The 18172-nt window shown below is 37.7% G+C and overlaps 1 protein-coding gene across 3 annotated transcripts in view; it reads left to right on the top strand.

Annotated features, from left to right (window-relative positions):
* ATXN10 (ataxin 10) overlaps positions 1-18172 on the top strand; it is a 104220-nt gene that overhangs the window by 33758 nt on the left and 52290 nt on the right. For all 3 annotated transcript variants that reach the window (XM_055712034.1, XM_027805554.2, XM_055712035.1), the window contains exons 6-7: positions 8743-8823; positions 15172-15328. In XM_055712034.1, the coding sequence (XP_055568009.1) occupies positions 8743-8823; positions 15172-15328 (238 nt within the window). The remainder of the gene's footprint in view (positions 1-8742; positions 8824-15171; positions 15329-18172) is intronic.

Genomic DNA, 18172 nt, shown 5'->3' with positions numbered 1-18172 from the left:
ATGGCTAACAAATACTTTGCTGTGAACAGAAAACAGGATTTCTTGTTTTGGTAGAAGTAATGTTATTCACTTTGGCTGTGACTTGTCTTGACTGTAAGATAATTTTTTTTTTTTTACAATAGGTGAAAATCTAAGGTTTGTCCTTGGGTCAGTGTTGGTCCTGACATGTAGTAACGCTGTCTCTTTAGGACAGCTTTTGAAATTGTCAAGGTTTGCATGTGCCTTGTGCTGATAATGCCTATTCTTTCATTGGAGCCTTCTATTTCTAAACTAATTTTGGATATTGAATGGATTACAGTTTTCTGCGACTAGGTGTTTGAAAGAGAGACACAGTTGTTGCTGCTTTGGCAATATGTTTAGAATAAGTTTAGACTCTGGTATATTGCTGCTTTTGGTTTGGTGTCGATTTTTATCATCACATATAATCTTCCTGTTTTTAACTAATTCTTGGTTGATTACTAGAACACTTCGTTTCCCCTCCTCATCGCAGATCTGTGTTACTTTCTGATCAGAAGAATACGCGTGAGAGATAGTTAAGTAAAAGTGCATGAAAAGGTTTCTGTCCCTTTTCTTACAAAGTCAAAGCTAAGCTTTGGGACGCCTCTCTGGCTGGACCGTAGAAAAAATATTTGGTCAGCAATTCATTGAAAATTTGGAGCTGTACTTTAGTTCTCACTGAAGTACATACCACTAGGATTGCTTAAACGAATTTACATAGCCGCGGTATTTGCAACAGAGCCAGTACTCTGTTGTAAAGGTTTGGGTCCCTTGCACCACAGCTAACAAAGTGCACAGCAACCATATTTAAGCAGCTGTGATGGCATTATATGGTTAGAGCTGAAATACAAACTGTTCTTATTTCAGGAGGTTATTCTCACCACTGGACTCACAAATTACTGAAACTAAGATGTTCTTACTTTTAAAGTTAAAAATATTACTTAATTCCTGCCTACCTTCTTGTCTCTCAGCTGGAGCATCCGGTTTCTTATTACACTGAATAAGAAGTGAATGCCATATGTGTTTATTCCTCTTGGCTGGGCTTTCTTGCTATCAAATGCTGCTTTTAGGTATTGAAAACCTTTTTTGAATAACCAGGCGAGTTTTGGTTATAGCAAAACTCTTATTCACTATTTTATTCCCTTTTATTGTGCACTGAAATTTATGACTTAATGTTCCACTAAGTTAGTATCCAATGAATTCCACAAATAAACACTTACAATGCTCAAGTTATTTTTGCAATTGCTGCCATGAACTGTTAGGACAGACAGAGGACATCCAGGGCAAATATTTGAATTTAAGTCCACTGGTTGAACTGTAGTCTCTGCCATGGGGTCCTCACTACTCCTTTTGGCTAGCTCATGTTGAGTTTTCTATTCTTCACCTATCACAGGAGGGCAAGCACATCTTTAAAGTCTTTTTTGGTGAGTTGGCAATTCATCCTCTGTTCATGATCCCACATTCATGGTTAGAGTCCAGTTTTCCATCTCCAAGCTGGAAAAGTCCTTAGGGAAGGTTCAGGAGGAATCTCTTTCCAACTGTGACGCCTTTGGATTTTCCCTCCAGTCGCACAGCAGTTCTGTAGGGAGTTTTTGTCAGAGGAAATGTGAGATTATTCTGAGCAGTACCTCAGCTCCTTTTTTAGAAGCAGCTGTGGGTAGCAAAACTTTTGCAGTTCCTCTGTCTGCCATAAACCCCTCTCTTAGTTAAAGAGAGCAGAGGAAGCATCTTTAAAGGCAGGATATAGCTTTTTAGAACTTTCCTGTTCATTTGCCTACTTTTCAAATCACAAGACATTCAGTAGAAGACAAGGATTTTCTGCAGGGGAAGAGGGAATAGCTGAAGTGTTGGCTATGTTTCCTGAGAGGGGTGAGTTATGGGAGATAAGGCCTCAGTTTAGCAACTTCTGAGTCTAATCAGTGGTGGGAAGCCAAGCCATCCACTTCTTAAGCAGTTTTTGAAACAGAGCTATTTTGCAGATCAGCATAGTAAAATTTTGAGACTGTAAGCACTGATGCATTTTTTAAGAGTTTGTGATTGACAATGTAACAAAAATTGCCTCAGAACTTGGAAGAAAGGGAGGTAACAGTGCAGTGGTGTGCATCTATGTGTGTCTTCATGAGTGTACACTTTTTGTTATTTTCTGTGGCATGCTATGAGCTAAGAATAGGTAATAAATTTAAAAAGGAAGTCAGTTCTATACGGATTGCCCTGGTCAAATTTTGTATTCAGTCCTTGTATGATCATACCTGTTCATTCAGACCATCTGGTCTGAAGGCTCATTTCATTAAGCCTGTGGTTACTTGTAAGCATCATTAATTGCTACTATCTTTGAAATCTGTGAAGTTGCAGAATGTAATTCACACATTTAATACATACTGTCTTGATTTAAGAACTGATAGCTCTTCCTCTTGCTCTTTTAGAAGCTTCATTCTCTAAACAGCTCCAAGATTTTTGTTAATGTTGCTACCTTTGCCATCTTTAATACTAGAAGCTGAGTGGCTTTTAAAAATAGTATTAATTAACATATATTAGACAATGTATTTTTAAACTCCTTCTAAACTTCTAATCAACACAGCTCCTGAACTTGGTTCAGGTTAGCAATCATGTAATCTTGAATACTAGGAGCTCTTCCCAGTTTGCTGCTGCTGGTCTAACTCCCAAGAGCAATGATCTGAGGAGGCAGATTGTGTATCTCCAGCTGAGGTTCTTCAAAACACTGCCTGCCTTGGCTGTATACCCCTTTGTTTTGTAGCTTTTGGCTAAAATCTTAGAGCAATAAGAAACTGGAAGTTTTCAGGACTGAAAGCCGTTGAAACTTACCTGTCTTGTCCTGAATGTTTGGATCTGTAGTTGGGCTTGCAAAGTGCCCAGAGCTTCCTGCTTTCAGAAAGTTTCAGGGAGTATGATGTTACAGAATATACTTCAAAGCATATGTCTTTGCAAAGACACTGGCTCTGCAGAAACAAGTTAGTTTCCCTTCTGTGATTTGATTTATGGCATACACTAATTAAATGATCCTATCTCCTTGACAGTTCTTTGCTGTGCAGTTGTCTTCTAGAAAACATGTTGTTCTTTGCAATATGCAGCTGCTACCTAGGCTATTAGCTTAAGAATACCCTCTAACTTTGGTGAAAGACTTCCATGCTGCTACAGCCTGGTGCATGGGTGACTGACCATTCCTGTCCTGTTGTTAGTCCCGAGACTGTCCTTTAATATAGACTCGCCCTTTCAGGGGTTGGTTACGATCTTTTGCTTCCAGCTTGCTCTGCTCATGATTGCCGTTGTGGGATTAGCATTCCCTCTGAAATACTGCCTTGCACATGGAAGGTTTTTAAACCTCTGAACTTCAGTTCTGTTGCTTCCACCTTCTTGTGATACTTTTTTTTCTTTTTAGTATTACTTAGTTCCTTTCTATCTCTTCCCTAACAGCAGATCTGTCTCTTAAACTGTGATTGGTTTTTCTGCATGATGCATCATTTGTTTCTGCTTCCTCCACCCTTATGTTTTCATCCTCTTTCTATTCAAAGGAATGAGCACAGTTTTCAAGCCCTCGTGAGACAATTTATTTCTGTGTATCTTCCATCTTTCCAATATACCTCTGTAATGGTGTGCTGACATACTAAGTTGAACATATCTTACAAATGTAAGCAGATATACTTACTCCATAAGCTAATTCTCTTTTTTCATTGCTGCTTGCTTTCAACAGTTGCTGCCTACCGAAGGATGCTATCAGGGAGTCGGTCATATCCTTCATTTGGGAAACAAAGCTGCAATACACTGTTCAGTAACTGAAATGTATTTCCTACGCACTCTATACCAGGGTCTGAAGAGTCCAGAGTTCTCTGTAACAAACTCCTTGCAGTTCCAAAGGAAGAAGCAAGCAAAGCAATATCCTGCATCATATGTGCATTGTGCTGAAAAGGCAGTGCCTTTTTTGTTTCGTTGTGTTTTTAGTAAAAACTCTTTCTTAAAACATGCAGAGCACTATGCCTTAGATCTGGCAAATTGTGGATCCTTTACAGAAGTCATTCCTCTGTTTTCCCACACATCCACATCCACTCCCTTTTGGGTTGGTATTAATCAACAGCAGAAAAGTGTGTGACAGTTTAGAAGCTACTGTATTTAGAAGAGAAACCAGCACAGAATGCCACACGAGGTCTATTTTAGAATATTGAACCTGCAAACATATGTGTTTTGTAAAATAATTAGGAAAAAGTAGTACAAAATTACATTATAATTTATCCTAACCGCGACCAATGTGTATTCTAAAAGCTGTTTATTTTAGAAATACTTTGGTGGTTCCATTAGAGATGAGAGTATAGCTTGTGTCATCAGTTTTTCCAAGCGTGTGCATGGGGCAGCGTAGCTACTATGGAAAGAAAAAACAGGTTGTATTTTTGATTCCTAAAGAGCAAGGAACAAAAATCCTCCATTTTAAAATAAGAGCCATAATAACGTTTTTCTGGAAGCCAAAAGAGTATTAAGAGTGTGGTCAGCTGTTTGGCATTGGAAGTAAGATTTTCTGAACATCCACTTTCTCTTTTTGAAACCACAGCTCAATGATGACTGTAAAGATTAGGATGTGGGGCTCCCCCTCCCCATTTTTTGCCTTTGGTGATTTTTGTCCTGGCTTATGGAAAGAAGTGTGGACAGAAACTAGTGCTCCTGTGGCAAGGAGTCTCGCCCATGGGCACAGATTTAAAGGCAACGATGGATCTCCTCAGTAGAGTGCTTGTTGCTTAATTGGTATGCATGTGGTAGAGAAACCAGAAAATGTGACTTTTTTTTTTTTTCTTTTCATTTTGGGCTGGCAACTCTCTCTCCTCTTTGACAGTTTAGGGTGTCCCCCACCCCCTTCTTGTACTCTTCAGTAAGTAATTCCTTTTTTTAATTCTAGGAAAGTTGGAGTTATGTTGCAGGTTCCAAGTTCAACTGTGGTTTTAAATAGTAATGACAATTGAAAAAGTTTCCTTAATTGTAAAGATCTGAGCAGCTTCTACTTTCTCTTTGCAGTAGCAGTGTCTTGGCACAGATGTTCTCTTGTCTTTCAAAGCCCAGTCTCACATGTTTGTCTTGTCACCCTTTCTTGTATATTTTGTGGAGAAGGAGGAGCAAGAAGTGATTGTGTTTCTAATAGTCTTCTAGTTTTTTCTTGTTACCTTTTATGAAAAAAAAATTCCAACTTCACACATAAGTAAAAATCTATTGTTAGTGCCTTTCAGATGTAGCTATCAGATTGAATGGGAGTGTCTTCTGAATCAAAGAAATGTTACAGACAATCTGAATTCAGTCTTCTAAACCTGAGAGTTGACTTGGTGACCAGTATCGTGGCCTGTAAGGGGAATGCATTCATTATGGGTAATGCCTTTTGAGGATGGCAGGATATTCACTGTTGTGCTTGATTCAGCTCAGGAGAGGAGTATTGTGGTCCTTGATAACTTTGGGTTGAGCCTTAGTATGGAAATGTGTTTCCTTGTTCTTTTGAGTGCTGGTGTTTGGGGTGAATTACCTAGTTTCTTTGATCTTTGTGACAGGGCATGTGTTCCTTTTGTTATTAAATAGCTTTATACTTGTTTCTTAGTTTTGGTAGGGTGCATATTTTCTTGTACAAGGACAAAAAATACCTCTGCTTCTAATATATGTTCTGGTCCCAAACCATTTCTCATGTGGCATAATTGCTTTTTTAGCATCTAAAAAGGCTGGTGATTATGGCTTTGAAAGGTTAGCTGTCTTAAGTTTGTGGGTTTTTTTCCTCCAAAAGTGTGGATGATTTGTTGCATTTGTTTGTTAAACTACAGTAAACATAGCTCTTTTGTTCTTACTCAATATTTTGGACAGAGTGACATTATTTTAGGATGATGAAAAATGCTTTTGGTTTTGAGATTGGAAGAGAAGTTTGCTTATCAAATAGAAAAAGACATGATGATTCTCTTCTAAAAAATTCCTGGGGGTTTTCTTCCTCATTTTCTGAGACTGAGGACACTGTTCTCTAGACTTTTAATGGGATCAAATCAACTTAATATTGAGCATGACATTTGATTATAAAGTTGATTGCTTACACCCGGCTTTGATTGGAGCAAGCTTAGTGGTCATTTGGAATATACTGAGCACAAACGTAGCTTATACTGTTTCATCTTGGCTTCTTCTCAAGTTCAATTTGGTACAATGCAGTCCTTGTGCTGTTGTAAAGTCTTTGAACTGAACATCTCCTGTGTTTATCTACTATGTAAGCACTTGATTTTTTTAGGATTTTAGCCAAACAGTTTTTAAAAAAATCAAGAAAATTGGCATATTTAACACTGTTCATTTGTTACTGTGTTACGCTTGCATAACAACTTTAATTTTCACCATTTCCTTCGGTGAATTACAGTGGTCCTCAGTATATCCCAGTGGTTCTACTGTTGGCTCCCAAAGAGAGTTTAAATCTCCTACCAAAGCCTTTTGTGTGCATCTGAAATGCCATATACAGTTAGTATCCCAAAGCTGAAGTCTCTTTTTATTTCAGAGTTGTGGATGGTCTTACTTTTCCTCCTCTTCTCCCCTACCCCAAATGAAAAACAGGAGAGCTGAGGGCTAAAGATACATTTAATTTGCTGCACTCTTGCTTAACTGCCACCAGAATTTCTGGGCATGGTAGCAAGAGCTGAAAGTGCTTTACTGCACGGCTGATTCTGTTATCTCTTGGTGATGCTCTTGAAAGATATGCCAGTGCTCTATTCTGTGTGACACAGTAATGCAGGAAGTGGATAAGGTAAAAGAGAAACTTAAATACAGAAGCAGAAATTTCTAAGGTGTTACATCATGTCATGAAACTAAAAGTGTTAGAAGGATATAAAGAGGTCTGTGCTCTTTCATAAGCAGAAACGTTATTCTGAAATACTGCAAACTCCTCAAGCAGTAGAGGTCTAGTCCACAGAATGTGAAAGCGGTGTGTGAATAAATACAAGAGTGTAGACCCAAGTAACGACTAAAATACAGGACTTTCACTTTGCAATAGTAATCACTAATGTGCACCTAGTAACATTAGATCTTTTTGTGATAATTATCGATCTCTTTTTTTAACTACAAGACAAATAGTCAAAATCTCCTTGAAGTAATTTTAGTCAAGAAAATTAAGATTTAAAGTCTTAGTTCCAACTGCAAAATTGAAAAATCAGACAAGACTGTTTCCTTAAAAGCACTTTTACTGTAATTCATTATCAGCTGGATGGCTTGTATGCTGTGAATTGTCAGTTCAGGAACTGTAAAAGTGTTCCCCTTGACTACCCTGCTGATGGCTTGATTCAGTTGTTATGATTGAGTCTGTGCTGCTCAGTTGGAATACATTTGTGCTGTTGACTTTGGGGAAGTCTGCAGGTTCAAATTTGTGTTGAGAAACTCTTGAATCAATGTTACACTGCTCAGAATGCCAGAAGTTGATGATTCCCTACACTTACACTAATTTTTTTTCCTTGAATGTGTGTACAAATGCATTAAAAAAAAAAAAAAAACCAACAAAAAAACCCCACTGCACTAAATAGTTTTTCTTGTCCCTCCCGCTCTTAAAAAACTCTAGTTTACAGTAACTGAACCAGATGCTGGCTAAGTCCAGAGTTACTGTTAGAAATATAATAGCTATTAATCTTTTGGACCTCTTGTTCTCCTATTTTCCCAATTGTCATTGAGCATTCATCCAAAAAATACTCTATCACAGCTGGAAGGCTTCTGTGTTCTATCTTTCTGTTAGCTACGTAGTAGATCACAGATACACAAAATAAAAAGCTGTCAGCAAAGTGAAAAAGGAGGAGGAGGTGGAAGGAATATTGAAATCACTTGGTTTTCATATTATTTTAGCTATTCTTTCACAGTAGCTTCATCAGCTCAGAGGATACTCTGAGATTTTTTGACCTGTAATTATTTTATGTTTAATAGTTAGACATGCTGCTTTAAAAATGCATAATTTAGTATGCGTACACCTATGCAACATATATAACACTCTCAGTACTCCTAGGAATGTAATTTGCAGAGAAAAATATTTTTACATACTTTGTTTTTTCCGCATAATGCTGCAGGTAGGTGCTTGGGTTGAAATTAAATAGCTAGCATCTGCTGTTGACTGCTGTGAATGGTGCTTGGGAAAGTGATTGGTGTAGATACTGGCTTTAGCACAAAGGTAGACTGACCATACCTACCTGGCTTGTAGAGTAAGGAGTAAAGTTTGGTTATCAGCTTAGGTTCCTATTACACAAGGAGGGTATTTTTTGTAAGTTGTGAACAGTGTTTTGCTGCCTTGCATCTGACAAGTTTCTGTTTGCTTTGATGCTTTGTTACAATATTTTTTTTAAAGAGAAATTATTTGCACTTTTTTGACTGTTTGGTGTTCATAAAGTGTTGTGACAAGTATCATAATAGTTTTCAAGCTTGAGTTTGGGCTTTTTGCTGACGTGCATAAACAATTGGTTAAGCATTTTATTATTTGAATTGTGGTGTGCCTTTTGTATAACTGGCAAAACACTCTAACCGGTTTCCCTTCAAGCATTTGAGTTAAAGTGTGCTAAATTGATGGGAGCTGGCCATTGCTGTATTAGCAAAACTACTGCAGAACAATGTGCAATTATTTTGGGACAATGTGTATCTATTAGCAAACAGACCAGAAGCGTATCACATGGTCATCTACAAGTAAAAACAGCCATCACTATTTGGAGTAAATGTAGATGCTGTTTGTGTAGCACCAGTAACACTTTTTTTTTTTTTTTTTTTTAGGTTCTTGATTGTTACAGACCATTTGCTGAAATGTCCGGAGTTGGTAACAGCCCTCTATGCCAAACTGAGCAATCAAGAAAGGTAACCCCAAAAACCAATGTGGCTTTTAGTATTTAGCATTCCATATAGAGTATCCTGTTCACATGATTGAAAAACTGTGTGGTTTCATAGTTGGCACAAAATCTCTAAATACATGTTTCTATGTCAGTAATGGTTTTAAATTGGTTGGTTAACATTACAGCTTAGCCACAACTGGCAGTGATTTATGTAGGGTTGCAGAATCCAGGTTGGCGCCATTACTTGGTAAAGAAATACTTAAAAAAAAATAAAAAATAAAAAAATTTCATGCCTGTGTCTTGATTTCATAAGAGCACCACACCCTGCAGTGTTTTGCAGCTGTATTTGAAATGTCCTCAGCTGTTCATACTCCTGTTGTAATTACAAGAAATTAAAAGGAAGCCTTTACTAAAGTTGGAAGTGTGTCTAATACTGGTTAGCAGAATCTGAAAAATGTAGATGTACAGATGCCCATGTTTACTTAATCTTTTAGTATTTCCACTATTGAAAATATAAAATGCTTCAACAAACCTTAACCCTGAAAGAAACTGGCTAGTTTTCCTTCAGGTGTTTAAATAAATTTATGCTGAATGGATGAGAAATGGCCACTGCTGTAATTGGAAAAATGCTTGTTTACAATTGTGTTAAATGAGAATTGGGAAAGATTAAAAATTTTGTTAGAATAATCAGTTTTGGGGAATCCTGCACTAGAAGTCTACAGCTTCTGCAACTACTTGAAGATTTTGAATCTTGTTTATGTATTCAGCATGGCTGCTTTTATTCCCCATTAGCCCAGGGGAATATAGCCCATTCCTCCTATAGTTTTTGCAGGTGAAAGACAAAGCAGTAAACAAAGCAATGCCTTAGTGGTTTATTTCCCTCTGTGTTTTGCTGTGACTAAAGCTACAGTGTTGTTACAAATGCTGATCAGAGATTACAAAAATGAAAAGGATGGCAGGCAAAGACAGAGTGTATGATAGGTTGAGAGCCATACATAAAATATTACTGATGTATAGGTAAGGGATGGAAAACAAGGAGTGGGAATGATAAGAAGGGAAATACTGTCTTCCTCCTTTATTCAGGATGACTAGATAGGAGTGAGTGAGCTGTGTGCTTAATCTATCTTAAGGTAGGGGCTCCGTAACCAGTCACCCAGAAAGACTGTTTTAAGTGAACAAGCTAGATTTAATTCTTTTGGTGGATGTCATGAATGGCAATTTGTTTGTATGTTTTCATAAACCCATTGAAGACAGCCAGGACTGGGTTAGGATGTTCAATTGTACTTAAAGCAGTAGATGTAATCAGTTTTTAGAAAGGATTCGTTGCACATGCTGTGCTACAGATGGTGGTTGGCTACCTTGACTGAAAGAAAGGCTTTTGGTGTAGGTATGTCATGTTTAACCCCAGCTGGTAGCTACGTACTACACAGCCACTTGCTCACTCCCCCTCACCCAGAGGGATGGGGGGAGAACTGGAAAGGAATGTAAAACTCAAGGGCTGAGATAAGAACAATTCAATAAGCAAAGCAAAAGCTGCACACACAAGCAAAGCAAAACAAGGAATTCATTTGCTACTTTCCACAGGCAGGCTGGTGTTCTGCCATCCCCAGGAAATCCAGACTTCATCAGGCGTAACAGTTACTTGGGAAGACAAATGCCATAATGCCAGATGTCCCCCCCTTCCTCCTTCCCCCAGCTTATATACTCAACATGACGTCATATGGTATGGAATACCCCTTTGGCTTGTTCGGGTCACCTGTCCTGGCTGTGTCCTCTCCCAGTTTCCCATGCCCCTCCAGCCCTCTCACTGGCAGGGCCCAAGAAAAAAGTCCTTGACTTAGTATAAACATTCCCTAACAACAACCAAAAACATCAGTTTGCTGTCAGCATTGTTCTCACACCAAATCCAACACACAGCACTGCACCAGGTACTAAGAAGAAAACTAACTCTGTCTCAACTGAAACCAGGACAAGGTATCATACAGACGATCACATACAGGATAGCTAGTCACAGTGTATTTACTGAATTTGTTATCAACCCCAAGAGTTCTGCAAATCAAGTAAACTCAATTAAATTTTTAAAAAACATAATCACAGTACAGTTTATTATGAATTTGATACTGCTTAATTTACTGTCAAACATACGTAAAAAGTGGTGTAGAAATACTCCTCTCGCAACTGAGCTATAGAAGAAAATTCTGCTGTGGCATCTTCCTGTATAATGTTAGGATATTTAAGAATGCATTCTTTTTGAGATATATGAGGAGACAAATCCAATTCAGATAAAAACATTCTGACTGTCATTAACTGGAGAAAAAAAATAACCGTATAAACCAAACCATGGGGCATTCATTGTTTCAAAGCGAGACAAGGAGCCTTCACCGCAAGAGTTGCTGCACTGGGTGTCCAGTAAGGCTGACTAAGTCATATAAATGAAGAAAGGACAGATGCGGTATTGAGGTGTCTGGGGAAAGCAGCTTGAGCTCATGAATATGGTCACTCGCTTACAGTATTCTCTATCATGCACATTAAATACGCTTATTTTAAATGTATTTACTGAACGACATGAACTGTGCTGAGAAAGTTTGCGAATACATACATTAGTGGTGACTCTTAAAGTTGGCAGTTGTCTTAGATAACCAAAGTGTATGCAGTTGCATAACCGCAGTTATTTGCACTATTCACAGAATTCGCACTATTCAGAGTATTTCCTGTAATTGAAATCTAGAGCATTTGTGATACAGTGGCCATGGTGCATGCCACGAAGTAGTTCTTGTAGAAGTGGATCTGGAGTCTTGATTTTTCAATTAAAATTCCTGACTTTTGGACAACTTTCCCTTTCATTTCCAAACAAATTTAAGCACTTTGGAGTTGCATGTCTGAGTTTGCAAATGGCCTGAAATAAATACTGTGATAATATGATCAGCTTTTTTAATGGTATTCTGGGTTTGAAAAGCATATGATGATGTGACGATGCCTGTTGTTTCTCTGCAACTGATTATTGCAGAAACATACGGCTACGGTATTGCGCCAAAGGATTGTAGATTCTTGAATTCTTTGCCAGATTTGAGATTTCCCTGCATGTGTGTGTAAGTATTTGGCAGAAATATTTAGAACAAGCCTGTTTTGCTTTAATTCAAGTTAGCCTTGAGCATGGACAATGTAAGTTCATGCCTTGATAGTCCTAATTATTGTAAAATCTTCAAAATTATTACATCTGTGTTGTCCCTTTCAAGAAGGGGTCTTGCTTTAATTAACAGCAACAAAAATGCAACTGAATTGCTTCAGGCATTTTTAAGATGCATCTTTGGTTTTGATTTTTGCGTTATTTCATGTGAAGTGTGCTCAGTGAATGACGTAGCCGTTGATTGAATTACCAGCATTTATGGGGTATGGAAATGGGCACTTAAGTGGTGTAAGCGGCACCACTTCTTGTTTATGTTCAGCTGCAGGGCTGCTAATGACAGTTTTGTGGTGTTTTTTTGTTCTTGGTAATGTTGACAGACACAGAATAGTAGAAGGTAGTGTGGGGTTGTAGTCCTTTGCAAATTTACCAATTTTTGTTTAATAGGATGCTTACAAGTATTGTTCAAAGATGAAAGAATTGGAAGTTTTGAGGAAGGACCTGATTTGTCTCATAGAACTGTTGCTGCCAGTGAAGTTTTTCAGGAAGAAGTCCAGTCACAGAGAGATAATGTTTCAAGTGTCTGGCACTTACTAAGAGGTTATGTAAACCAAGCATGCTTGATACAGAATTGTTTGGGGATAATAAAATTGGTAGAATGTTACAACAGTATTTTTACACAGGCTTAGCAAGACTTCACTTTATTTTGTAATGATGAACATCCAGAATTAAATTGCACTTTAATGCTGTGGTTTATTTGCAGACTGTAGGAGACAGAAATGTGTTTTAGTGATGATTGCATATTTTCTAAGTTCTTGCCAATTTGTTCAGCTTCAGAAAGAACTGATGTAAATTTGGTTAGGGGGAAATAAAGCAAGAGGTCGACAAAAAAATCTTCTTAAGTGGTGCCTAAAGCAAAGGAAGATGACACTTAATGCATGATCATTTCCAAATAGAAATACAATCATAATTATAATATACAAAATTATATTTTAGATGTTGAACTGAGGGTTACAAAAATTTTTTATGAGACATGCTAAAACTGTTACTACCAGTTGTCGTATCTGTTGTGTTTAGCTATGGGCAAACAAGTAGGAACTGTCATCTGAGTGGCTGACCAGTTGTGAGATTATTTAAAAGAAAAGAGTAAATTGCTTTGTGTGGGAGAACTAACTTGGAAAATTTTGAGTGTCTTGGAAGAAAACTGAGAGAAACAATAGAAGAAAAGAATGTAAGGGAACTTGCACCAGAACAAAAAGAGTTGCTCTCAGGAAATTGGTGGCTGAATGGCAAGGCTTGCTTGAAATTCAAAGGAAAGATGGGCATGTCCTGAATGACTGTGCCTGGAAGAAAACTCAGGAAAACAGTTTTGACATGAATGCCTAAAGAGAACAGCAAATTTTAACACACAACCTGTATGTAATTTCTTTTAATGCCAGTCCTGCTTCTCTGGAAGGATTATGGTTGTCCTAAAGGGCACCCCAATGATTTTGCAAGAGGAAGCGTAATGCAACAGTTTTCCCTATTGGCAACAGTTTCATCTCACTAATACAGTTTATGGAAGTATGTTGTAATCCTCCAGCTTCTTTACAGATGGATTGCTTGTCATTTTTAAACATGTATTATTTGGATTATTGGTGCAACAATAGCTGACTAGAATTCTGTTATGCAGAAAATATTTTATTGGATTAATTCCTGTAATCATAAAGTCTGCGAGCAGCCTGTTTTCTTAGCTGAGCATATGCTTGAAAGGCTCTAAACCTGGTAAAACTGGCATGTAAAATCTAGCCCTGTCTTGGGGATGAATGACGCGTCTGTGCACTCAACTTGATCTTTGTATAGTAAGCCAAATCTGAAAGCTGTCGTTCAGTTAGGGGTGTTGGGTAACTGGACTCTGGTAGTTTGTAGATAGGTAAGTTATGGTACCCAGTTGTAACCTACAGAACAAACAGAATGACTGTTCTGTGTCTCTGCTGTGTTGCATACATAAGCGAAGCCTGTGAGAGAGGTTACCAGTGTTTGACAGCTTTCTTTCTGGAGTCCACCCTTTCCCAAATGTGTTGAGCACATTTCTGTGCTACTGTGTTGAAAAAGCTTTTTTGTCGTCGTTCAGATAATTGTTTGCTGCAGCTGTCTTAATGACATTGAGGGTTGAGTTTAGCAAGAACTGAGTAGCTGTTATGTGATTAATAGGGGTGAGTTCTTGGAGGTTAATAAAGCAGTGACCGTGCTTTTTCCACAGAAAAAGACATCTCTCTTCCCCTTGTGACAACCTGCTTGGTAAATTAAAAAAAAAAGAAAAAGCATTTGAACTATTCCACATGTTTAAATGTCAGTCCTTCCATCTGAATTGCAAATATATTAGCGAAAGAAAACCCCAAGCCTGCTCTTGAATTCATTCAATAAATAGTGCTCTTTCAGGTTGAGAGAATTACAGTGGGACTTCACTAACCCATGTGCTCCTCTGCACTGGAGTTGAACAGGGAAGCTGTAGGAGGGTCTTTGCCATGTTAAAGTCCTACTTCCACAAAATACTCCTAGTTTGCCATAACAATACGAAGGTATATTGGTAATAAAATTACATTAACGCTGTTAAAATAAATGACCCCAGTACATTTTATAGGACAGCTTTGTTTATGTATCTGCTTACTTGCTAATTTAATACACTAAGGCTTGCTGGGTGTATGAGTAATCAACTTGGCTTTATTTTAGTCCATCTAGCGGCAATTATAAAACAGTTATAAAGAATGCAGTGTGCATATCAATTTTTATTTCTTCTGTTTCTGATCAGAATTGCTTTGGATTTGGGGACGAGAATTAGTGAAGGACTCTGTGCAAGGCAAGGGCTGTGAAAAGCTGGTATTTTCAAACGGAAGCTGGCATATACTCTGTGTTTGTTCTGCTGAACTTAACAACAGCTTTTAAGAGCTGTTTTGCTGGAAATTTTAGACATACGGAATATGCAGTCACACTAATGTTGTGTTACAACATAAGAAATTAGAAATTTAAATAGACTTGACTGTCTGGCCAGATTGTATTAAATGAATGATGAATTAAATTAATAGCGTGCAGAAATAAACCAGCAAGCAGGAACTGATTGCTGTTCATAAACATTCTTATTTTTAAAAATCAGCTCTGTTACTAGCATGCTAATTGTTTGTATAGTTTTTAACAACTGTATCTGCTTATTTTCCTGATAATTCTATATGGCTTACTGAATTTGATTAACAGGTTGTTTTCTAATTCTAGAGTTACTTTGTTGGAGCTGATGATGGAGAAAGTAAGTGAGAAGAACCCAGTTACCAGTGAAGAAATTAATGTGTTTATGAGACATGCTGACTTCCTTGTAGGATGTTTCCAAGAGAAATGTGAAGCAGTGCTCAAGTTAACTTCTGGAGAAGATGAGGTATGACTGATAAAAAGCCATTATAGTACCAGAATCTGAAGTGGTGAGTTTTCACTGCCACAACTACCCAAGTGGCACTTGTGTACATTCCTAGTTTATATAGGGAAAGTAGTAGCAGAGTTCACAATAGAATCTGTGAGACAGAAGCCCAATTTTGCTTTTAAGGATGACAAAGAATACAGTACTTTGAGATAAAAATAAATATACCACATTGTTAAAGAATGTTCAAGTTGTCATGTGTTTGGATGTTTTATTATGTTCTTTCTAAGGATCACTTCTGTAACTTATTTGGGTTGTGAATTACATTTTACTAAAATATGAATCAAAACCTAATATGTTTATTTGTAGGTGGGAAGCAGCATTTCCACACCCAACTGGGGTAAAAATGGAGTAAATGCCTTTTTTTTTTTTTTTTTTTTTTCTTTTTTTTTTTTTATCTAGAAGTACTAAAGTAAATCTTGGGGGAGTTTTAAAACAGAGATAACTGATGATAACTTGATAATTAATACATCATTAAGTTCCCAAATAGTTGTTCTTTGAAAATGTATTTGGCTGCTTGTAAGGCAGGCGCTCCTGATCTGTTTGTGATGTGAACATCAGGTTCTGATCATGGAGAACTGCAGGGTGTGTGACTGGCTGAGCGCAGGGGAGCTGTCTGAAGTATATAGCCATCCTCCCTGCAGGAGGGGGCTTTTGTTATCGACTCTTCACCATTTCCCAATGATTTGGGGCGCTCTGGTGGACCTTACGTCCGAGAAGGCAGCAGTCCTGGGGCCAGCTAGCATCTGCAGCATCGAGTTGCAGAGTTTGCTGGGCTCTTAAGTGGCAGACAGCTCTTGTCTCCTGAGCACCCAGACACTTGCCCCAATTCCAGTCCACTTGGAAGAAATCCGTTATTGCTTCACACTTAATGAACTGGTTCTGTTGAGGGTGGCCACAATGAGGTCCCTTTGCAAGCTAAATAGGAAGGCTTTTATGGGTCACAGATGGTTTGTGGGTTGCACTTTGGGAACCTCTGATGCAGAGCTCTGTCCTGGATGGCCTTATTTTGTTTCCTCCTTACAAAGTATCCAAGAGTTGCTGGCTATTGCCACACCATACAGGGCAGTAAGGAGGTTTAGGCCATCTAAGGGTAGAGGCCTTTTTAATACGGTGTTCTGTTTTTCCTCTTGGTACCAACAGCCTGCTTGAAGATCTAACAATGCCTTTGGGAATACAGAAAGCAACTTGCACCATAACTTGCAGTGGCCTTATTTGTGTGGTGTTAAGTCATCATATTGTTAGCAGGCAGTGCCAGGTTGTACTGGTCTCAGTTCTTGATTACTCTCATAAAGTTTTAATACTTTCAGCTGATTCGGGGGTGAGTCTTTTTTTTTTTTTTAAAGACAACTACCTAGAAAACAAAAAGCCTGAGAAATCTAGTATGTTTTAGTCAGGCGTAGAATTAGTTAATGACTGATTCTCACTGATTAATCATGCTTAGTTTCAGAAGTGTAATTAACACATTGTCTTAATAAGATATTTTAAAAGATGTTTCAAAATAAGTCACACCTAGCTTCTATCTTGCCAAGTGACCACAGTGGTATGTAGAAATTTTTTTACCCAATATAAATGTAGTAAGAAGCATTTTCCTGTTAAAACAAAATTAACCTATAATAGTTTAATTTGTAGAAACTCTTGAGAATGGCTGTCGTGATTTACTGAGTGAAAAAATACTGATCTTTAAATGCTCTTATGATAGTTACACAGTGCTGTACATGCCAATTTTTTTTGTATTTGTTTAAATAGAAGAATTTTAAATTATATTGAGAGGTGTTATGAAAAGATATTAAAGATATTAAAAAAAAAATTTTAAAAAAACCAAAACAAACCCCCCCAAAACCCAGCAACCACACAGCAGTCTCTTCAATCTCTTCTTATCTGTCCAAGAAGCACAGCTTCCCCCAACTGCTTAGGCAAAGTTACGTTGGAAAACTTAACTGTCTACTTCTGGAAAAGTTATCAGCTTGGCAGTAAGAGGACATATACTGAGATGATTCCACTCCCGCTCCCACCACCTTTTTTTTTTTTGTTTTGTTTTTGTTTAATCCTGTATGGTTACTTTTCAAGTATTCTGTGGTTTCAGTTCTTGGAAAAAAAAGTTTGTTTGCGCCCAGCAGAAGGAGGTCTCTGTCCAACTTGAAGGTGCTGGGACAGCAGTATTCAGAATATTACTGTATAACTTGTCTTGGTCGACACTGACTTTTTATTCTTCTCTCACATAAACATGATGTATGACAACTTGAGTTTCACTGTTTGGTGGGAAATGTGGATCATTTAATGAGCACAAAATATAAGTCATAATAGCTGAATAAATGGAGAGCAATGACAAAATAGTTTAAAAATGGTTTTTTAAAAGTGTATTTAGTGTATAGATTTATTCATAACATGTGCTTGCCTTGGGAAAACAGAAATTCCAGTTTAATTTATAAAACTATTTCTTTTCCTACTGGAAATTATCAAAAATTGCACCAATTTCTCCTTGATTATATAAATATTGTAGTTTCTGCACGAGTTGTATTTAACTGAAAAAAAATCAGTTGCACATGTAGAGTCTGTCATTAGAAATGCTTTAGGCAACAACTGTGATATTAAACTAAGTTCTGCCTGGACTTTTCTGTGACTCTGAAGCCAAGTGCCTTGGTCAGGCTATGTCTGTACTAGTAAGCTGTCACACACTTCAAAACTGCATGACCATGTTTGAAATCTGCGTTTTGGGACAGTCCTTGAACTGGCCTGACTCCCAAAAATGTTGTCTGGGTGTCCCATCCACTGTTTAATTTATTATATGTAAACACTGCCTTT

Source organism: Falco cherrug, chromosome 5 (genome assembly GCF_023634085.1).
Source record: "Falco cherrug isolate bFalChe1 chromosome 5, bFalChe1.pri, whole genome shotgun sequence".
Classification (NCBI taxonomy): Eukaryota; Metazoa; Chordata; class Aves; order Falconiformes; family Falconidae; genus Falco; species Falco cherrug.
The sequence above is the reverse complement of the archived record's forward strand: the minus strand, read 5'-3'. Positions and strand labels throughout refer to the sequence as shown.